This window comes from Diorhabda carinulata, chromosome 3 (assembly GCF_026250575.1).
Source record: "Diorhabda carinulata isolate Delta chromosome 3, icDioCari1.1, whole genome shotgun sequence".
NCBI lineage: Eukaryota > Metazoa > Arthropoda > Insecta > Coleoptera > Chrysomelidae > Diorhabda > Diorhabda carinulata.
This window is the reverse complement of record NC_079462.1, coordinates 33,128,195-33,152,798: the sequence shown is the minus strand read 5'-3', so window position 1 is coordinate 33,152,798 and position 24,604 is coordinate 33,128,195. Positions and strand designations below refer to the sequence as shown.

Genomic DNA, 24,604 nt, shown 5'->3' with positions numbered 1-24,604 from the left:
AAAAACATTCCATATTCATCAAGCTTCAACTAAAAACATGAGAAATACCTTCAATATTTTCTATCATTAACAACGCTTTATTTTTCTTTTTAAAAATGTTTGAAGTTTACTTGCAAATATCTGTATTTTTCTCCAAAAAAGTCTGTTAGAGACATTGGCGGCAGTTTTTTCGTAAACGTTCGCCCACAGTTCTTTTGAAACTTGTTTAGCAGAATTTCTTGAATTATTGATATATTGCTTCAAACCTCTTGCTCAGTTTCAATGTCGACAGTAATATTTGGCTGTTATACAAATCAAAGATTCCTATTTTACTAATCAAAAACCCAAAGTTACCTTAAATTTGGTAGAAATTTCAAATTTGAGACTTTACCTTTCAAATATTTTTGATACCTTTCAAAATAAGTAGTTTCGTGTATTAATATTTTCATGATATGTAATTTTTCCGTGTTTATACACCTCTATTCAAGATATTTAATAATTCTTATCTTCTACGTACATTTTTTTTCATTCATTTGCAAAAATCGTTAAAAATAGTACCGGTTCATTTTTTCACGCTTGTAGTATTTTTATTAGTGATTGAAAGTGATAGTGACGAAAGTTTAAACTGCACACCAGAAGATGTTGTTGAATCGGCAACAGCGGCGACTATGAATCTTCTTTCTGAGAAATCCAGGGGACAGTATTTTAAGGGATATAATTCTTTTATGGAATGGAGTACTAAAAAAGGCATAAACAGCTTCACAGAAAGAATGTTACTAGCTTACTTTGAAACTAAATCCAAAATGTAGAAGTCCTCAACACTTTGGTCGACTTATTCAAAGCTGAAAGGCACCCTAATGATAAATGGGTGATTCCGTTCTAACTGTGATTTTTTGTATTCAAAATTTCAAGATTTTAAAATTTAACTTTTCTAACTTTTTTATGCATATTATTCATCTATTTTACTGTAAAAATAAAACTCTAAGAGGAATTTACTACAACTTCAAAGTATCACGAGCAAGACACAAATGTCGGATTTTGAGTTCCACGGTACTGACTCATTTATCCACGGTACTGACATGGTAACTTAAGATATTAAACAACAAGTGCATCAATTTTCCTCAGTTTGATCATAAACATTAGAATTTATAAGGTAATTAGTTTAAATCATTTGTTACGACAAAAAAAATTAATAATTTATCGGTAAATTCTAGGAATGGACATGACACGGTACTGACATGGTAACTTAAGATATTAAACAACAAGTGCATCAATTTTCCTCAGTTTGATCATAAACATTAGAATTTATAAGGTAATTGGTTTAAATCATTTGTTACGACAAAAAAAATTAATAATTTATCGGTAAATTCTAGGAATGGACATGACACGGTACTGACATTCAAGTGATGTAGTATAAGTTTTCTTTAAGTGGCAAGTTATATTGTATAAAAATAATGTTTAAATATCTTAAGATATCTTATTCAATTAACACAAAATTTTTATTAATTGATTATTAATTAATGACTAGTACAAAAAAACAATACAGGACATTGAATATCACAGTTAGAACGGAATCACCCAAATAACGACGTAGACTAATAAATACTCCAAATTGATTGCATATTTGATAAATAAATCAATTAGTTATAGACCCAAAAAATTTTAAACATTTGCCGGTGAAGAAATTAGTAAGTTTCTGTTGCAAGCTCCAGACGATCATTATCTCATGCATAAAGTATGAAATGTTTTTACATTAAACTTGGTAAACATTTGAAAAATATAAGAATCAACGACCCACAAATGTCAAAACAAATCATTATTTTCGCAGTGAAGAAAAGGAAAATGCAAAACCCAAGTTGTGGATATCAATTCTTTTTCAAAAATTCCCTCGCTTGCTGCGATATATTTGAATTTACTTAATCCAAAAAACTACACTGGGTATACATTTCGAAGCTCTTCGGCGTCTCTATTAGTGAATTCCGGTGGTGATATAATTCAACTAAAAAATCACGGTGGGTGGAAATCCAACACAGTTACGGAGGGTAACGTAGACGACTCAATTAAAAACAAAATGATCAACAACTTCATGATCCTACCAACAATCCAATAAGTACTAATACAACTATCGACGATGTTATTTCTTCGAACTCGTTAAATGATGCGAATTCAAGTACCAATAGCTATTTTCTTGTCGTAAAGCCAAAAAGTACAAAAAATTCAAGCCTTAGTAACCTGTAATTTATCTACTTAAATTAATTACTCAAAGATAACCATATAAACGGAAATAATAATTTTCAAAAAACTAACCTAAATCAGATAAATGTGTGTGAATGTTGCAAATCGTGAAATAAAAATATACAGAAAAATCTTAATCTTATTAATGCCAAAAGTGCATTTAAAAGTTCATCGATTGTTTTAAATCTAATTCATGTGAGAGAGATATTTATGAAGGTAAAAATACTTTTATTGGAAGTAGGAAAGCCACCAGTAAAAACCAAACGATTATCAAGTGAAGAGGAATCCAAGAAATTAGTTAAAGCTGCTGTTAGTAAAATGGGGAACGAAAATGACTCTTCTGATGATAAAATTCGAGTGTTAACGACACTTTCTCTTGAATGGTCAACAAAAATGATAAGACGCTAATTTCAAATGTCCCGGAGAATGATGCATTGTGCAAAAAAAATAACAGCAATCAGAAAAAGAAGGTAAACGTCTATGATGTCAGTCTCATGATGCCTGGGATGAAAGATTATGTAACCGTTGTTGAAAATGGTGGAAAACACCATAAACGAAAAATATTATTATTAATTAGTATACAGTATCTTCACACAAAATTTCGAGAAGCCTTTCCCGATGACACAATTGGAATCTCGAAGTTTCAAGAGGCTGAATGCAGTTCTCCACTTGTATACTAGATTATAATATATAATTAAACTAGAGTCTATCATATGGCTTTGACCCAATTACTTAGTTCAGTTTCTGGACGACAGTGAACGTGATCTAGGTTACCGATCGTAGTTTACGAAAAGCAGGTCTTTTTTTATAACTGATAGGTAATTTTATATATTACCTAATAATATATGAAACATTTGTTCTAATAATGAATTTACTGATAACCTATATATTAAAATTTAGGTCAGGATTAGAAGTACTTTTAGTGACGATGCCGATAACATGAGAAGTCATTTGAGTTAAACTTTTTTATTGAAGAAATGGTTTAAACATATTTTGATAGAAGAATAATTTTCAAATAACAAAATCCACTTGATCACGAATTAATATGTAGTAGCGATATTGATGTTTTTGTAAATCAAAATTTTATCGAACAAGGTTATTACGTACTGATTATTTGGGCTCTTATCGAGTAATCGTACTCGTATTAAATTGGCAGTACAAAATATCAGATGATTATCGTTCAAATTTATTCAGCGGAAAGTAAACGGTGGGCGTAATTCAAATATGTATTATACAATATATACATTGTAAGAATGATTTTATCTTGAAAAAACAAAGGATCATAGACAAATTAGCGTTGCATTAAGTTCATACGAATCAATTAAACTTCAAATTTCAAATGTAAATAATAAGAATAAAAATGACGTATCTGGCAAAGAGATTTCATCGTTAAAAATTCATCGGAAAATGAAGGATATTACAAAAATAACTATTCTTAAGATATCTTATTTGAGCTCAAATAATTAAAAATAAGCGAACTATTTAACTTTTCTCGACTGTCTTCCAGTAACACTTTTCTCTAATTAGGTACTAATTAGTTATAGCTCTAGGGATCTTAAATAATACAGTAATTTGATCATAGTAGGTGTGGCATTTGAGTCTTCTTTCATTAGTTAGTTTTGTCATATATATTAGACTGGGAACTCAATTTTTTTATGATTACACGAGTCAGTAAAAGAATTTTTCTACTTTAATTATTGATCTACATAGATTTTTGCGAAATGAATCCAAATCCTAAGTAACATTCATAGTGTTTCCGGTATTTACGGTAAACGGTAGTGATTAAATTCAATGTTACAAAATTGTAGCTTTTCATCGATTGCTGGACCAATTTCTCAGTGACATATTGCACGCCATTTGACGTTTCGACTTCTTTTAAATCAAAAGAGATCTAAAGAGATGAGATGCTATGGATGGAGGGTTTAACCACCTCAGTCTGCTTATTTTTCTTACATTTAACTTGTGCAGGCATACCTAGACTCAATTTTAGTCAAATAACTTTTGAATTAACTGAAGATTCTATATATAATATTCGTCAGGAATTATTCAAACTGGGTCCCGTTCCCAATTCAGTTTTCATTTTCCTTGTTTTAGTTGAAAAAGCTTGTGAGTATTATTTTGAAAATAAACGTGTCCCAGTTATAAGATGTTCTCTATGGTTGATAGAGGAAACTGCGAATTTGGAACTGGATGGATATGAATAACATAGAATACAGTAGATATTCTGCGTTTTGAATTTAAATGAACCGCCTAAATAGATTAGTTCTGCTAATCCGCCATTTTGTTTCCACTGAATAACAACCATATTTGTAATACTCCTATATGGACAGTTGGTATGCGGTATGTTCGAGATACTTTATCAACTCTGCGCATGTTTGAGAATGCGCAGAACCGAGCTGGAACCTCGGAGGATAGAAAAATCGTTGCCATTTTGTCTTTCTTAGTCTTTGCACTTCTATGGTTGTGGTAAAGTTATCCGGAAAATGATATAGGATTTATTTAATCGAGAGTTCAAAACTTTCTAGCATGTCAACTACAATAGTAATCTTTTTTCGGTTTTCTCCATTACTCAGTAACTTTGTAACTACTTCTTCAAATGATAAATTTCTTCTCATTCAACGTTGCTTAATCAAAATTAACGACAAATATCATTTTTCTAATGTGAGGTTCGTAAATGATGTCTTCTTTTAGTTAGTTTCTGGAAAGTGTGGCAATTTCTGGAAGGAATAATAAAAGATGATCCATTTTCAAGCAGAGCTTTTGAAAAATATGGCAGGGGTTTTGAGGAAATTTGATGAAATCAAGATTACTACTTATAGGTTTTCAAAGCTTCCTTTTATACGCACTGAACAAAAAAATTATGTATATTTGTTATGCTAAAATTGTGCAATGCCATTAGATGTGCGAATAAACGGTTTCCATACTTATACATCAAATCGGAAACGACTAAAAAACAACTAGGACAAAATGGTAAATAGAGAAAAAGCAGGAATAATAGTACAAAGTAATGAAATGGTCCAAATAAGCAAATATAGCAGAACGAAGGAACTAGTTGTAATCCCATGAAAAACAATTCCAAGGTATAACAGGTTAAATCTGTTCCAGTTATACAAACCTCAAACTTTGTTGTTAATTTATATATATATATATATATATATATATATATATATAAGTAAAGGTTGTAAATATTATTCCAAGTTGAAAGTAACAACAGAAACAATAAAGATCAGAAAAGCCTGCGAGTGTATCGATAAAATCTCTAGACAATGGAAAGATAATACTTTCATACAAGATATACTTTTGGAGTCGCTGTGAAAGTATGAGAAGAAACATTATCCCGATGAAAAGGCGTTCCATTCTCCCCTCGGTGAATAGTTACAATTTTATTGATCTCAAGATTCGAAGATATGTTAGTTATTACCAATAATGAATTGATTTTGTATAAACTGTCAAGGGATTTGTCGATTATATAAACTTTTGAAATGTAATGAAGTTTGGTATTTTCGAAAATTGTACACAAAAAGTTTTAAGAACAACTACTTTAATTTCATAATCAGCAAGAAGTTTTATTGCTTTTTTAATAACTATCCTTACTTAACTTTTTCAATTGTAGATGAGAGTGGTAAAAGAATATCAAATATGTTCCAGATAAATGTCTAATTTGGCTCGGGGTCTAAACCATCAGATATCTGGCGATTTGTCTATAGTAGACTTGCCAAATGCCGAAACATTGATACATAAGGCATTTGACTAACGTAATTTGACCATGTCGCGAAATTCGTATTTATACATTACACAATTGCGAATCAAGTCAAAAATAAATAACGAAATACATAAAAAGTTGCATTTTTATACAGTTTTTGGATACCTAATTGTTCAATATTCGTCCGAGGGACGAGATTATTAACAAAGAAGAGGGAGACGAATGTTTAATTATTGGAAAAAAATTTTTCTTCAGTATTATAATCAAACTATTAAGCTTTTGTAATTGAGCAAAAATTATATGGAATTACCTGAATCATGATATTTTATCATAAATGCCTAACTTTACAAAATAGTTTACAAGATATTTTCTTTAGGAATTAGATTTGGAAGATCGTACCAGTCGTCTTAGTAACTTTCGATCCATTTTACAGATATTTTCAACCGAGCAAATCATATGGCAATTTTTTTTCATACTCAAAATTGTCTAATTAAAAATATACTAAAAAGCCAGATTGGTGAAGATACATAAAAAATTTGCAATATGGAAAAAACGCTAGCCCTGCCAGAAGTTGATTTATCTACTTTAAATATAATTAATAACATAAAGAAAAAGTTTCAGCAATGTGAAAGTACCTTAGTCGAAGTGGCGATCAGCTCTTAGACTAAAACCTCAATAATTTTGTTGTCAATTGCGTCAAGAAGTTCTTGAATGATATTGCTTATGATAGTTGCACCGAATAAAAGTGTGTTTTGTGACAACTTTGATGTACAAAATTGATATGAAAATTCTATTTCTGATTATAAAACAACCGCTCAAATATTAAGGAGATACAAGCATTTTTTGTCGACATTATAAAATTTGTAGCTACTTTATTGTATTATTTGTGATACCTACTTTTTTAACCCGAACATCCCGCTAATATTATTTTGACTGCAATTGATAGAAAATTACTGTCTTCTTGTTAGGATTAGACGAATCGGTACTTTCCTATATTGAAATATTATTTATTTTACATAAGTATTACTGAATTTTTAAATTTATGACAATCCCGTGACATGGCCGGAGCGAGCGAGTTCTTGACTTGAACTTCGCCACAACAAGTGTTTATCGCTGGGCTGTAATTTCCAGAAATTTACGAGTATAGTAGAATAAACAGAACTGTGGATACTATTGTCAGATTTAATGATGCATGGCACTAAGAAGGAGTGTTTCTTGGAATTTAAAGCATTATTAGAAGGTTTGCACGTTTGTCACACTTTCTGGAACATCGAACAAAAAAACTACCAAGTAATAACTAGCATAGAATCAGTAATGGATCATATTCAGTGATAAGTCCTTGTTCTGTTTATACAAACATAATGGTCGAGGTGGGGCGAGAAAAAGAAAAATTTCAAATTTGAGTGGCACTGATGAAGTTGAGATACAGGGCTTGTGAATCTTGTGAATCAAAGCTTTATGCCTACTTCATAATGGATACAATGAATGTACGTTTATATATTTAAGATATAATGGAATTTGATTCTTTATTACAGTTCACTCCAAACACAACTTTCTAGAAAAGTTGGACCACATAAAACTAAATAAACCTTGAGTTTAATAATACCACTAGGATCAATTTCATCTCCTATTTTGATTGCGAAAAATTCCAGATTTGTCCCTGGGATATATGGGATATAATCGAAAAGTTTATTTGGGTGATTCCGTTCTAACTGTGATATTCAATGTCCTGTATTGTTTTTTTGTACTAGTCATTAATTAATAATCAATTAATAAAAATTTTGTGTTAATTGAATAATTCTTAAGATATTTAAACATTATTTTTATACAATATAACTTGCCACTTAAAGAAAACTTATACTACATCACTTGAATGTCAGTACCGTGTCATGTCCATTCCTAGAATTTACCGATAAATTATTAATTTTTTTTGTCGTAACAAATGATTTAAACTAATTACCTTATAAATTCTAATGTTTATGATCAAACTGAGGAAAATTGATGCACTTGTTGTTTAATATCTTAAGTTACCATGTCAGTACCGTGGATAAATGAGTCAGTACCGTGGAACTCAAAATCCGACATTTGTGTCTTGCTCGTGATACTTTGAAGTTGTAGTAAATTCCTCTTAGAGTTTTATTTTTACAGTAAAATAGATGAATAATATGCATAAAAAAGTTAGAAAAGTTAAATTTTAAAATCTTGAAATTTTGAATACAAAAAATCACAGTTAGAACGGAATCACCCATTTGCTCCATAAATTTGGATGGTTCTTGTATTTGAGAAATTAAGTACTTGGGTTGCTGGGTGTTTGGGACCATCATTGCATTGTTTAAGATAAAAAAGATTTCGTTGCATAGATACGGACCAAGCTAATAAAAAAATGTATTTAGTGTAATGTATTTAATGTAATTTAGAATGACATCGTATTGTTTTATTCAATCAAGCAAATTTATTTCTGCGTTCTCTCACTTAGAGATAAAATATTTTGAATTTAATAGTTGTAGGAGGTATGACATAAAACAAAATATTATTTATAAACTTTATTTTCATATTAACCATTGACCGTTGACACCAACGTCAAAACATGTCTGTTGAACGAAATATCATGTATTATCGTTTTCAATATATTTTATCGGTGAATTGATGATAAAAAAGCAGTTATTGTTTCCTAGGAAATTGATGCATTCGAAAAAGTATTTATGGAAGTTAAATGAAATAATTAGATGGTTCTATTCCTCAAAAATATACAGATATATATTACAGAATCATCTGTCTATCATTTGTGGTACCTAAGAATTGATAATTATTTTCTCAAAACTTCTTGGATTTCAACAATGTCTTTCCCTTTAGTTTCCGGTACATAATAATGTATAAAAATGAAACCGCTTACATTTAACATACAAAATAACGAAAAACTCCACGAGAGTCCAATCGTATCCATGAATATAGGAAATAAAAATATAGTCAAAGCTATTGAAATTCCACTAATTAAATAAATTATAGAAATTGCCGTGGCTTTAACATTATAAGAAAAAACATCATTCATGAAAGCTGGTGCTACCGAACAAATACCTACAATTGAAGTTATTGTTAATGTGATAATAGCAATCACAGGTAACCATTTCAATTGATCAGTAATAGAAGATTTGCTGTAAACTAGGTTGAAGTAAACCCCAAGTGTAAACAGTGGAACGGTATTTGCGGCTGCTGATATTAACAACAGAGGTCTCCTACCTACCTTCTCAACTAGTACAGCTGCTGTAAAGTAGCAGCAAATTTGGACAATACCAACGATTTGAGCATATAAAGAACTCGAAACTTGAGCACCCGATTCCTCAAAAATTGGTTCTAAATAGGACATGATAGAAGGAAGACCAGTAGTAGCTGTTGATGTCATTAAAATGCACGATATTATAAAACCTTTCCTTGTAGCTCTGTCAGACAACAATATTTTAAAATTAGCCTTATCACTCTTAACAGTATGATTAGACAAAATTTTATTAGCTTGTTCTTCAGCTTGCTCCGAATTTATTCTTAACAATTTATGCAAGCCTTTAAGAGCAGCATTTCTGTCGCCTTTTAACATAAGGTAAGCCGGCGATTCCGGTAAAAATAATTCGGATACAACAACTGATATAATTAAAGGAATAGTGGATAATAAAGTGAATATTTTGACAGAGAAATATTTTCCCAAAATAAAACCATAAAGATTCCCTATGGGTATAAATGATCCCATTAAACAAGTCATTTTAGCTCTGTTGTGGTCTTGAGTGATATCGCCTATGTATAAAGCCAATCCCACACTAGTCCCTCCTAGTAAAATACCTACAGTTAGAATAAATAAATAATATAACAAAATGTGTGTAGAGAAAGCTAAACCTACTAATGCTATTGCAACTGAGATATTTATTATATTCAAACCACGTTTCCTTCCGAATTTACCGAATACTCTTTCTAGTAGTACGGGTCCCATAACCATTCCTATCTGAGAGAGTGATCCAACCAGCGACAATTCAAGAGTGCTTATTGGTCTACCCAATGGGTTTTCTTCTGGATCATCCGATAGAAGCTTTTCTGTCACTGGCGATATCCAGATTATAACTACACCGAACGTGATTAGAGTCAGATCCACTGTAAAGAAATTTGAGTGAATAGAGAAGAGAAGAGGAAAATTTTAATCATTATTTATATATACGAAGTACGATCGACAATATTTTTCATACCCCACGTGTTGAAGCAAATATTAACAAATTTGAGCAAGTTATAGCTTGTTAATTTACTACTATATTCACTGGAAACTATTTTCTTCTTTCTATTTTCTTAAGACTCAGTCTTGTTTCTTCTTCGATACAGTATCTTGAGAAATATGTCCAGCTTTCCTGCCCTCTTTTGAAAGGTCTTTCGGGAGGAAGCTGGTTTGTCATCTTTTGCTCATTTAGCCCATCGATCTTCCATCATTTTATCGATGTGGTGGCTTCAATATCATCGTCTCAATCTCGTGAATCATACTATATCCTGAATTTTCAGATCTTCTTTGATAGCTTTTTATTTATATAAGTTTTACGATTGTATTTTATATTGAATGGGGTTGTTCACTACTGGGCATCTTGTAGGCTATTTTGCTATTAGAATTGATTTTGTAATTTCTACCGACATCTGCATATTGAGGTTTCCGGATGTTGTTTGAAACCGACATAGCAAACGCTGCACAACATCCTATAACTACACGAAATCTGTTTGTACGGATGAAGTAATAAATATTTTCCACAAATCATTTTAACAGATAAGGCGATTACATACAAATTTAGTTGTGACAGGAAAGTGAGTTACTTCCTTAGCCCCTAAACGACTGTTTGTTGAAGTCGAACATATGTAATTGTAGATTATGAAGCTATAATTCAATCATAATTCGTTGCAAGAAACTTAATTGCGAACTTTATCCTAATTGAAACAACAACAATTTAGCACTAGATGATTGGCTCTTATAAAAAAAAAATGCTTCAAAAGTTTATGAGCTAAGTTCACGTATCGAGTGGATAGATGGTATTCAGTATATTCAAAAAGCTCCGATGAATATAATCAAGATTTTAAATGTGTTCGTTATAAAATGATCGGCTGACTTAAGTAGGAGTTTCTCGCTACTTGCCTCGTCATCTTTTTTTAAGTGAGCTTCCAATGGGTCTTTTTCCTTCCTAAGGTTTGTTATATTTGCTTATCTTGATCGGCAGATTGATGCAAAGATTTCGAGAGACCGGTTCACATTCTAGGAGGCCTGGACAAGGACGTCCTTCAGTTTTAACTCCTCGAAATGACCGTTTTTTGCAATTAAATTCATTAAGAAATCGCTCGATGACGAGTGTCGAGCTCAACAGTTTTTTACAAGAAGTCCGAAATGTAAATATCTCTGATAGATCAATAAGACGACACAGCAAAAGAGCTCTCCAGGTACCTTTGCTAACCAAGCAGCATCGTGCTGCTGGAATTAAGATACACCACACGTTGTGACTGATGTTCTGAATTACCTAAAGGAAGTAGGAATTCATACCCTGGACTGGCTACCATGAAGTCCGTATATGAATCTTATCGAGCATGTCTGGGACATTTTAAACCGCCGCATTCGTCGTCGAAATTCATCTCCTCAAAATTTAAATGAGCTTGAGCAAGCGGTATTAAAGGAATGGGAGAACATACCTCAAGAACTGATACAGCACCTAATTGAAAGCATGCCCAGAAACTTTGGTTTTATTGCAATGTTTTTATTTTTATTTTTATTTTTTTACTGATTAAAAATCACTCAAAATTACTACACTTTTCTTATTATTGCGTCAAAGTGATTGAAAAGAAGTAAAACAATAACAATATTAATTTAAATTCATTACACAGAAAAATATTTTTAGAAATTTGTGTGGTGCGTTATTTTTGTCCACGAGTGTATGTAAACGGTTTTAAAAATTGTGTAGCAAAAAAACAAACAAAATATTAGAATGTCAAAGTAAATATTAAAACTATAGATAAGCTTAAATTGGAATGAATGAATTTAACGAACGAAAGTTTGTTAACTTAAAAAAGAAAACAACTTTTTACAATAGGTAAATATAAAGGTAAAGTATTAAGCACAAATGAAAAAATGACTTGTCTTCTTAACTGAGTAATAGTAAAAATGTCAACTCGTATAAAATTTTAAGCGATTTTCGCTTCTCGTTAATATTTTTTATTTTTGAAGTATTGATTATAAACAATAAGATGAATTAACTCACTAGTAATAGCAGCAAAATACAAAAATGGACTCGTACGTTTCTTCATCTCCATTAAATCGGTTTTCCCATTCAGAGTAACATCTTGTAAATGTATTTGAGCTCTGTTTGATACACTATTATCCATTCTATAAGAATTTTATTATAATTAAATTATTTGTAGAAATTATTCTCAATATAATAATTGTGGTCTCATTAATGGAAATGACGAAATTAAATATCAGAAATAACGTCAATATAGACATAAAATAGTCGTTTTGTTTATTCATTTCACTTATTACTAACATTTTCTTATCAAGTTCATCCAAAGAAAATAAATATAACGGTCAACTTTCAAAGATAAACTGTCTTGAACAATTCAGACACTACAATTATTGTGTTGTCAAACAATAGATTATGAATCATTGTGCTCAAAAGTAATCATATAATAAGGCTCTATTGGGAATTTATTTTTTACGTACATCGTACTATGAGATAAACAATATCAATAGAATTAAGCTGTTACCAGACAGTAACAAATTATTATGAAAATAACAAGTAAATAGTATCAGTTGACGAAAGCAGATACTTGTTGGTACGAGGATGATGTCAGAAATACCTGGCTCGATCTGGAGATGGCGATAGTTGTTTAAAAAATACCACTGTATTAGAAAGAAACTACATTCAGCATATGTTCCAAGTTTGAAGACGCCAAGTTGTTTAGTATTTGTTTGGCAGCCATCAATAGTGAACGTTTTCAGTGAATTTAAAACATGGATAAAATTGTTCATCGTTATGTGATACTTTTATTTGAAAGACCTTAGCTCAACCAATATAAAAGCTGAACTATTTTCTACTCTGGGTGATGATCCTCCTTCGTTTTCAACAGTAAAATATTGGGTAACAGAGTTTAAACGAGGCCGTACGACCTGCGAAGACCATAATCGCAGTTGTTGATCAAATAAGGTGACGAATCTAGAAATGTTGAATAAAATACACAAAGCATTATTGGATGAACGTCAATTGAATTTGCGCGAGCCAAATTTTAGTGGGATAATTCTCATTGACTCCCTTGAAAAAGGAAAAAAATTCAAGCGAAAACGGCCCGGCATTTGACTAAGAAGAAAATGTTGTTTCATTTAGACATTGCACCAGCTCACACATCCGTCATTGCAATGGCTAAAGTTGATGTATTAAACTTTGAATTGCTACCTCATGCACTCCATTTGCCAGATTTAGCCCCCTCGGATTATTTTTTGTTCCCAGAAAAAATGGCTCTGTGGTCTAAGATTTACGAACAATGAAGATGGGATGCCGGCAGTTAATGGCTATTTGAGGAGCTTGACGATCCTTTATTGAACTTCGCTGGAACTAAAAAAAGATTACGTTGAAAAATAGATATATTTTTTTCAAATATTCTTGTGTTTCCTTTGTTGGACCAGTACTTCTAGAATCATCCTTGTCTGTAAGGTACCGGAGGGCACGTTGTTAAGTTATACGCCCTTTTCAACGGGAGTTTGTACTCTTCGGTTGACATAATTTGACTCATTCTGTTTCTTATAACATCGTGGATTAAATAAAAACTATCAGCGATCGAAAAAAAAAATCCTCACGGCCCACTATGTAATTTAGTTGTTAAAAAATAAATGTAAAAGAGGTTTTTCCGCTGAATTTATTTTTCGAGAGAATAAAATAGATAATTCAAGTCTCTGAAGACGATAACTTGGTTATCGAAATTTACGTTAGACAGTGAATAAGTTAGTGAGATAGTGTAAATAATTTATTTAGAGTCTCTAGTTGTTATCAATATTTATGTTTTTGAATATTTGACCACGCTATTACGAAAAATTAATTTTAAATATCATTCTTCCGTTAAACTCCGATGAAGCGTCTATTTAAAACTATTTATTGATATATTTCCATTGTTTATGTATATAAAAGTACGAGAGTATGTTCAAACAAAAAAAAATGATGAAGAGCCGACTACGATGCCGACGCTTTATCTAGGGCTGCAGGTCTTCCAGCCCACTGATCATGTTCTAACTCTTCCAGTTGAAGGGTCGGGCCGACAGCCCTGCTGATTGCCGATACGCCACAAATTCAGTTTATCCCTTGGCTGATGCTCTTTACTTCAGTAAAAGCTTTTATTTATTTTTGATTCTGAGGCTGATGTTTGTTCTCGGAGATTTGAAAAAGATCTATTGTGCTAAATAACAGGTTGTCTTTAGGCATTATTTAAAATAAAGTCATTCTTAATAAATTCCGATATATTGAAGAATAACTTTTTGTACATTTCAAACAAGTTTATGATATGTGTACACAGAGAAAAGTTGTACTATATTAGAGATTATTTCAAAGGACCTGGACTTGTTAAAATCATTTTTATAATCACAGAAGTCGGAGTTGAAAGCCCCGAAGATATTGGGGCCTTAAATCGTGATTAATACAGGGTAGTGTACTGTCTACTACTATTTTTAACTTTTATTTAGTATATATAATGAGGACCATTTATTCTAGTCGAGAGAGAAAAATTCTAAGCAGATATAAATTTTTGAGATCACTGATAATGTAGATTTAACGTTGAGAACAAAATGCCTAATTGAAGCTGCAGGAATTTTGAAGACGAGGCAACAAATACATGAATACTGAGCTTGAGAGATAAAAGATAGGGAGTCAGCTGTTGAACAATGATCATGTTACTTAAATTTTAACTTCTATCACCAAAGATGATTAACTTTTCACTTCTTAGACCTTTTAATATGTTTTTCGTGACGGTTTTATAAATAGCATACGAATTTATAAATAGCATACGAATTTATAAATAGCATACGAATTTATAAATAGCATACGAATTTATAAATAGCATACGAATTTATAAATAACATACGAATTTATAAATAGCATACGATTTTATAAATAGCATACGAATTTATAAATAGCATACGAATTTATGAATAGCATACGAATTTATAAATAGCATACGAATTTATAAATAGCATACGAATTTATAAATAGCATACGAATTTATAAATAACATACGAATTTATAAATAGCATACGATTTTATAAATAGCATACGAATTTATAAATAGCATACGAATTTATAAATAACATACGAATTTATAAATAGCATACGAATTTATAAATAGCATACGAATTTATAAATAACATACGAATTTATAAATAGCATACGATTTTATAAATAGCATACGAATTTATAAATAGCATACGAATTTATGAATAGCATACGAATTTATAAATAGTATGCGATTTTATAAATAGCAAACGAATTTATGAATAGCATACGAATTTATAAATAGCATACAGACCTAAAATTGAGACAAATTATCACGTAAAACGATTACTAGTAGTCGAAGATTGAACTACCACTAAAAAAATTTTAGACAGGAAAGTTCTAAGAGTTAATTCAGTTTTACAAAGAAAAAGACATAGTGAACGCTATAAAAACTAAACGAATAGTGGATCGATCATTTGTAGCCAATGAATTAAAAAAGAATATAGAAGAAAAATAAAAGTATAGAAAAGGGAAAGAGTTTGAGGAGAAAGACGAATTGGACTCTGCAGAGAAAGTGATATTAGGTTAGTTGGAACAAGATCTAAAGAGATTGGAAGGTGACTAGTGATTAAGAGAAGTGGATAAAGTTCATAACAAAGAAGATCAAGGTTAGGTCTGTAAAGCCGAGAAATAGGTAAGTATATTTGAGAATAAAATGGATATATCGATATATCAATAAGAAATTTATTGAAAACTTCCAAAAAAATGAAAGATAAAGTTATTGGAGAGTCTATACAACAGTCATAAATTTGAAATATAATATAAAAAGTGATTTAAAGTTGTTTATCTAATAACACACCCTTTTTTTGAATTAAAAGATGTATTAAAAATTTGGTTTGTATAACATGTATGAAAACCGACACTGATATGAGACACGTTTCCAATAGAAAAATCAACAATATATTCATAAAACAAAATTCAAGTTGGGTAACCGATATGATTGGTTATTATTCATAATACGGTGATTAAAATGTAAATATGGAAAACACATTAATATCATCAATTTTCATTGTGGTAAACCGTATTTGCCAAAATATCCAATATCCAATTATACAGCTAGTGAGGTGAAAGCAATAAGTTACTCGACTAGAACATTGTTAGGGGTTGTTTATAGTAACGAATTATTCCGATTTCGAAAAGTTTTGCGGAAATTTCGTCCAATCAGATAACTTATTTTGCATATTTATGAATTCTACCAAAGTTGTAGATACATTTTCAGTCAATTTTCCCTTCGTTATATATTTTGGACAACAGTATTTTCCGTTGAAATTTATAATATGAATGAAAGTAGGAAAACATTTTCGAAATTTTGTTGAGGAAATTAACCATTTCGAACTTCGGTAATAGTCAGAAATATTTTTACATATTTTAACGGGTGCTACTTTGATTGATTTGATTTTTTACGCATGTTATTTTTTCACAAAATTGTTGAATATTGCCTTGAATTGAGAGAGATAATATTTTACGGCTTGCATTTGGTTGGTTTATCCATAGAAATACAAGTGATTGGACCTTATTGGTTGGTGCCGTAATTTTATATTCAGTTCCTGATGTTCGGTTGACCGAGATTTAAGTTTAATTTAGAAGAAACCTTTTTAAGAATATAGTATAATAAAATTATTCTAGTAGTATAATACAAACATTCTTAAACAACTTTTTGTAACACTTGATTTTTTTAACTAAATTGAAGTACCGTAAATATTTTTAATGAACTACAATTTCTTAATGAACAAATAAAATTTTAATTAAAACTATTGACAAATAATATAAAATGTTTATTTTTTAAACATTACTCACAGTTTCTCAAATATCGTCGTTAATCCCGGGGATATGAAATGGCCTGTATATATATATTCTGTTCAAGGCACAAAACACAGAAGCGACAAGGCTTTTAATGAGAAGTAATGATCTGCATCGTAGACCTGTTCGTCGATTTCTAATTAGTGCATTTGTCGATTGAAACTAAGATGCTCTCTTTGAATCTGCTAATTACCTAATTTAGCCTCTGGGCTTTTCTGTGAACAGAACAGAGACGTATTTGTAATATTTCGATGGAAACTAGATACAACTATTCGTCAACAAGAATAACTCTTGATGATGTAAATACCTAATGCGTTGAACCCTGTAAATAATGAGGAGTGGGAAAAGTAAAGCCTTTTTTCAACAATTTGTCCCATCTTCTAACTTTATTAGATAGTTTTAGCTGCTTTAAACTTATGTCCCTGTTGATATTTAGACTGATCTGATCTCTTGGGAAAAATTGTTTTTATATACTATTTGTTTATACTGACATTTTTCTGCTAAAAGGATAGCGAGAAAGAAAGAAACGTTGAAAAGGCAAGGATTAGATAGTTGAATTACTATAAGATTCTTATAAAAATCTAACGATTTTATTATTATTTTTAATCCAGCAATTGAGTCCAAATATATTTCAATTACTTTTACTTAAGGCTCCAAGTAGTAATTTCATAATTAAGTATGTTCCAATTTCTAGTGTATCAGATAAAATACGACTGGCTTTTTTATATTCAAATTTGGCTGTTAATGATCGAAAATATTCTCATAATTTCGAGTAGCATCTGCTCTTTCCATTTCTAGAAATAGTTGTATTTACATAAACGATATAAGACAAAAAGTCCGTCACATAAACAAATATTCGTCACTAAAGATTATTTTCAATAAAAAAAAGCGCTCGCTTCTACGTCAGCGTTTGGAAAGAAAAAAGGAGCCGAAAGTCGTTTGAGAAGGGCATCAACGAGGACGAATTCGGGCGTTAAAGATTCAGGAATGTAAGGACATTCAGGAATGTGGATTATATATGTCGTTTTATATTCGAAACTCTTGCCAAAGCTTTCCAATAAAAGACAAAATCTAAGACCGTCCGTGAATTTTGAATGAATGATTTATATCGACTGTGCTTGCTTATCGAGAAGGAGATATCTGAAATGGACCATGCTTAGCAACGTATCGATGAAATGAACAGATTTGATAGTTGATCTTTCTCTAATTACATCTCTAATACGTTTTCATAGATTGAGGTATATACGTAAAAATAGGATACCAAAAAACTTGACCAGAATGTGATTACAGATTGTACATTCTTAAAACATTTAACCAAAGATATACAGACGTGCAGTTATTATCAGTTCTGATAAAACTGCAAATATTATACTATAATAACAATAAAAGCTCAATTTAGTTTAGAAAGTATGTTGGCCTCTCAATACCAGAAGGAAAGGGTCGAATCGGCTGGGTATATGGAGCTCAGTTTAAGGGCGATCAAAATGAACAGGAGTCGATGAATACTTCACATTTTATTCTAGTTTGTCTTTCTTTCTACTTACAATCTCTTTGATATTCCGCATAATTGTGTTATCGTATTTATAATTATAACCGAATATGTTTTATTACAACATAGATCATATTTTTATAATAATTTATATTATAACGATAAATTTTATTCCGAGATTATCACGAAAAGTTCAGTCTAGAACTATTTGAAAAAAATTGAATAGGAGCTTTGATTGCTTTTGCAAGCTCCACCTCAATTTGGAAATGCTTCACCCCATAACACTACTGTAGCTCAGAAAAAATTCTAGGCCACTGAGGACAGGTTATGTCGTGGATCACTACAATATCAGTGAGCATGCCTCTTCATCTAAACTATACAAGCTTTGAGAAAAACAGTTTTTTGGTTAGCAGTCGCCATAACCTCGCCATTATCAAAGTTTCATTTGAATTCTTTAGATCTTCTTGGAGAATGTGTATGAATACATTGTTAGATTGTTTTCGGGTGTCAATATTTGTGGTAAAATTTTTCTGTACAACAACTAATTAATAACGAAGTATAGAACGAATATTTTTGCGTCCATGATCCCTTTCATCATTAACATTAGTTAGTTTATCTTCAAGCTTCCGATGCTATTCACAAACAACGCTATCACTTAAAAATCTACCCCAATTCCCGAATTTCGCGTGCAATTTTCAGTTGAAATTTCAAATTCAAATTCAAAAAATGGCCTACAAGAACTTGTAGTTGTAAGATTCTAGAAGTTTAATAATTATTACTGAGCATAAAGTTTATTACTAATAAGCTATTTTTTGATCCGATGATTAAATTTACCCACCGGTCTATCATATGAGTACAACCGTTTAACTCGATCAGTTTCTGAGCTGCAATGAACGTGATCTGGATTAACCCGATAATAAAAAAGTCCTTTCGTACAATCGACCCATTTTTCGAAAGAAACGAATAAAATCTCGCCACTCAAATTTCACAGGGCAATCAATAGTGACAGCTACCATAACTCAACAAAAAAGGTGTTTTGGACTTTTTGATAAGACCTGATGCATGTCTGGAAGATCGGAACTGCAAAAAATAAGCCTCGTATTATAAAAAAAGGTTATCATGCATTTATACACCCAAATCTACTACTTGAGTGAGTTTTACAAATAGATTTATTATTCGTGACTAACGAAGTTTATAAGGAGTCACAAAACCAATTGATATCTGATTAATAAATATTTTGATAATAAATATAAGCCACAACGAAATTTAATTCACAACGATCTATTCTATCAAAAGTTTTTTGCGATCCAGTAATTTTTCATCTTCCTTACAACCATGATAAATCTTGAGTGTTGTCTTCTATAGTGCTTGGATATATTGTAACAATTTTATATTCAGGTGCTAACGATGGCAGTGGTAGCGGCGGCGATTTTTGTAATGTTACCGGAGGCGGTCGTGCGATGGCAATTCAGGCAGTGATTGATGTCTTGGAAGTTTTTACTACTTCGTTGCCCCGTCGTCTTAGATGTGATAAGCGACCGATGATGGATCAGAGTTGTGACGTTTATCAAAATATGCCAGGTAGAAACGTTCACTAACCGCCATTAAAGAAGATATATTGTAACGAATTGATTCGATTAGTTATTACTTACGTCCATATAATTTCAATTATCAATTTAATGTATAATATGAACTAAAAAAAAGTTGTACCAAATTCTACTTAATGAAAATATGTTTTAATTAGAAAAAATTTCATATTTTACATATTCATTTTCCTTTTCTCATCGGTTTTAACTACTTTTTCAGTACTTCCAACTTAATCTTTTCTACTGATCAAATTTGACTGACTACAAATATACTTTACGTTCTGGTTGTTTATTCTAATTCCATAACGTTTTGATGCCTCCTCTAGTTTCAGAATGCTCTTTCCATTTCTTTTTTTGTTTTGGATATCAAAGCTAATTCGTCTGCTTATGCAATTATCTGCTGATTATGATGAGTCGTTAGTATTTTCCTGCCTCGTACAATTTTTTCCAATACTAGATTGAAATTTGAGCACCTAATTTGTCTGATACAGTTCCGTCACTCGTTATTCTACTGTTGTCTAATGTCATCTTGACTAAATTCATAATATTTTTTGGGATTTCTAGTTGGTTCAAAGCAATATTTATTTTATATCCATCTATTGTGTCATAAGCCTCCTTGAAGTGTATGAATATAAGATATAGGCATAGAATTTGCTTATATCTTTCACCCAATATCGTCTTCATTTCTTCAAACTTGGTTTTCCTTATTTTCTTTCTACAGTGTGTCTACTTAAGTTGCAACCATATGAAAAACTTTTTTATGAGTGCTTTTATGAAAAAAAGTTATTCTTGATGGTCTGCATGGTCCAAAAGTTGAAATGCAACCATCAGATATCAATTTTTTAAAGCAGTATACGACGTTTGTCAAAAAATTTGAATTTTGTGCAAGAGTAAAGTATCTTTATTCTTAAAATTCAGAAAAATTTTATGAATTATAAAGTTAAGTTCTTTTGAATTAAAAGTTATATTCAAATATGCAATTACAGCCATCATTAATACGGAATTATTAGTAAATAATCACAAAACCTGAATTTTCAAAATAAATGGCTGTGATTGCATATTTGTATATAACTTTCAATTCAAAACAACTTTAATTCATAACATTTATCTGAATTGTAAAAAATAGACAGATAAAAAGATACTTTACTCTTGCAGACAATTCAAATTTTTTGACAAACCTCTTATACCTACTGCTTTAAAAAATTGATATCTTGTGGCTGCATTTTAACTTTTGGATCATACAGAACTTTTTATCAAGGATATAACCACTAATAAAAAAGTTTTCCACACTGTATAATCCTTCAATCTGTTTAGCCGTATCCAGAATTGATATTCCACACCAGTTTTCTTTAATATCGTTTTCCGTTTATCTTTTCTCCCTTAATAAATAGATTCTATTGAATTTTTCACCTGCACTCTTATGATGTTTCCAATTTTGCATGTGTACTTAAATTTCCTTATCTGTTTCTTCCTCCACGAGGAAAAGAAAATAGTTCCTTTCGTTCCTTTATATCTTCTCCTGGTTCCTGTACTTCGTTTTGTCTAGATTTAGAGCCTCTTCAAAACATTGAGCGTATCTTTTAACTTTTTCTTGCTGATCCTCGTTTTTCCTCGTTATTCCTGATGTAAGGAAAAACGAGAAAATAGAGAAATAAACTATGTTCTTGGTAAAAATTTCAGATTTCTTTGGTCTTAGAGTGCTTCTGCTCCATGAATATTTTCTAATCGTTTCTGTCGATCAGTTTCTTGTGTGCCTCGTTGTATCAAAACCCGTTCCTCCAATTTTTTTTCTACTCTCTCCATCCTGTTTATTTTTTATACGTTGACCTGAAAATATTCATTTCAATTCATGAACTTACTTTTTTCTTAAGTTTGTAGATATGTAAGAAATAAACTATACAGAATAGTAAATAAATGATCAACGAGTTTTATTTGCAAGAGAGGAGCACGAACATGTTGATCAAGGGCAGAAAAAGGGCAAACTTATTATTATGCAAAGATAAGCATCCCCCAAAATGTGAAAAAGTATGTGAATATAAAGCGTGAGTGAACTTGCATATGAATAAAAATTAATGGGAACGCCTTTCACGCCTTCCATCTTCCTCTTTAACTCAGTTATGAAATTTCAATGTGTAATTTGGTATTAGATTTTATACAGGATAACGCAAAACTTCGGAAGTAAAAAATGAATTTCATCTCATCGTCTCCAGAGAAGGTAAACTAATTAGTCTTTAGTCTCTGATAACGTGGTTATAAAAGCTCGCGTCAGACAGTGTAATTGTCAGTGTTGGTATAGTGGTGGTGAAAATAGTGTGTTCAGTATGAATATCATCAACGGTTCCAGAAATTGCAATTTATTAAAGAGATGAACTGTCAAATTAGAGCCCTGTAGTACTTGATCGGTTCTGAACTATCTGGTTATTTCCGATATTTCCTCGAACAATTCAGGTAGCTCAAAGTTCGATGTACACTCGAATTAAACCGGTCAAAAGTTCCATATTTTCGGTTAATCGTTAATACGAAAAATTAACGTGCTATACGTTGAATCCCGAAAATCCTATTACGACTGCGCCAATGATGTTATGTCACTCCGAAAAATACTTTTTAAAAAACGAAAAATTACAATGAAGACGTTTATTCACTAAGTTACAAACAAACAATCTTAGTTTTTATATAATGTAATTATACACCCCATAAAAATTATCACATCGTTGGAATTTTAGGATATTTTTAATTTTAGTTTTTTGGGACAATCTGTATATGTATTAACTTAATAGATATTTCTGGTTTTTTGACATGGGCAAAAAATATCACAATTTCTTGGAGGCAAAAATACTCAAGTAAATCATTTCTGTCTTGGAGAATGCATTGAGATCGAGAACATTCTAAGCAAATTGTGTTATTGTATAGTAAAAATTTAAATTAATTTTGTTAATAATTGATGTGCCTCAAGGTTTAACAAGACATGTGACGAATGAAGAAGCCGCTAGAATTATCGCGTTCATACAAGATGGCCGTAGTCAAAGATACGTCGCCGGGTTAATTAGAGTTCAACAAAGCACCATATCCAGAGCTGTTATTCGCTACCAAGAAACTGGACCGCTAACCAGAAGACCCGGACAAGGCCGCGGAAAGGTAACTTCGGTAGTAAATGATCGTTATTTGAGGTTAATGGCGTTAAGAATTAGGCATACCACCGCTCGAAGGCTGCAAGCAGATCTGTAGGCTGCTCGTAATGTCCGAATAAGCCTACAAACAGTTAGAAATAGGCTGAGAGAAGCAGGTATACGAGCCAGAGTGCCAGCTAGAGGTCCACGTCTTGCCAGAGAACATCGAGTAGCCAGATTGGAATTTGCTCGAGAACACGCAAATTGGAATATTCAAGATTGGTCCAATATTTTATTCACGGATGAATGAAGATTTTGTCTGTATTCATCAGATAGGCGTATACCAGTATATAGGCGACGTGGTGAACGGCACGATCAGGTTAATTTTTGAACTGAAAGCTTTGGTGGTGGTTATATCATGGTTTTGGGAGGAATTTCTTTCGAGGGTCGCACGGAGTTAGTACCAGTGAATGATGGAAGACTAAATGCTGACAGGTACATAACCAATATCCTAGAACCCCATGTAGTGCCCTATATGCCTCATATCGGTGACAACTCTGTGTTAATGCACGATAATGCTCGTCCACACGCTGCTAGAGTGTTTCGGCAGTACTTAGTAGAGATCGAGATACCCACCCTGAATTGGCCTGCACGTAGCCCGGAACTTAACCCAATAGAGAATGTCTGGGACCATCTAGGATGACAAATTCAGCAACATCCGGCACCAATAAGAACACTAGGTGATCTTCAAATGTTCTTTTTAACTTCTGGGAAAACATGCCGCATGGATATGTCCAGAATCTGTTTAGAAGCCTTCCAAGACGAATGAAAGCTGTAATTAGAGTGTGGGACGGCAACACGCGCTATTAGAAATTCATTGGCTAGTTTCAGTTTAAGCACCGTTTATTTTTTTGTATAGATGTTTTGTACAATTTTTTTGATATTTTCTATGATTTGGTAAATCAAACTTTTTGTCCTCTGTAGATCAAACTGATATAAAATGAATGTTGCAAAAGGTTGGTGTTTTAATTCGTAATAATAATAAAATTCTAAAAACAGGCAACACATTTGAAAAATAATGAGTGATGCTATAATTTTTGTGGGGTAAATTGTAAGACCCACGGTCAATTTGTGGCACCGTGCAGCAAATTGAAACCGGTCGTAGATAATGCAGCAAATGAAATTACAGTGAATACAATACAATATCAGAGATAAGTATTCACAGGATTCTGCCCTGAGTAGTGTCTAGTTGACTAAAAAAAGAGAATTTGACTGTCTTTGGGCTTATAATATTTGTTCTCTTGTTGTCTTTTTTTAAGAATATCAGTGAGAGTTACATCTCATAATTATTCCTAAAATAATAAAGTTACATTGTTAAAGCACCCTCATAAACT

General features: G+C 31.5%; 1 protein-coding gene across 1 annotated transcript; it reads right to left on the bottom strand.

Annotated features, from left to right (window-relative positions):
* Positions 1-8,447: 8,447 nt before the first annotated feature.
* On the bottom strand, positions 8,448-12,383 carry LOC130891199 (facilitated trehalose transporter Tret1-like). Its single transcript, XM_057795802.1, has 2 exons — positions 12,178-12,383; positions 8,448-10,051 (listed from the first exon to the last, which is right to left on the bottom strand). The coding sequence occupies exons 1-2, from the start codon at positions 12,299-12,301 to the stop codon at positions 8,724-8,726; spliced, it is 1,452 nt and encodes a 483-aa protein (XP_057651785.1). The 5' UTR covers positions 12,302-12,383; the 3' UTR covers positions 8,448-8,723.
* Positions 12,384-24,604: the final 12,221 nt, after the last annotated feature.

What these genes read in the sequence shown, in the direction of transcription:
- LOC130891199 (XM_057795802.1), bottom strand. Translation starts at nt 12,301, where the DNA reads ATGGATAATAGTGTATCAAACAGAGCTCAAATACATTTACAAGATGTT. An exon ending in GTATTTTGCTGCTATTACTA is followed by an intron (nt 10,052 to 12,177) that starts GTGAGTTAATTC and finishes ATTTCTTTACAG; the next exon opens with TGGATCTGACTCTAATCACG.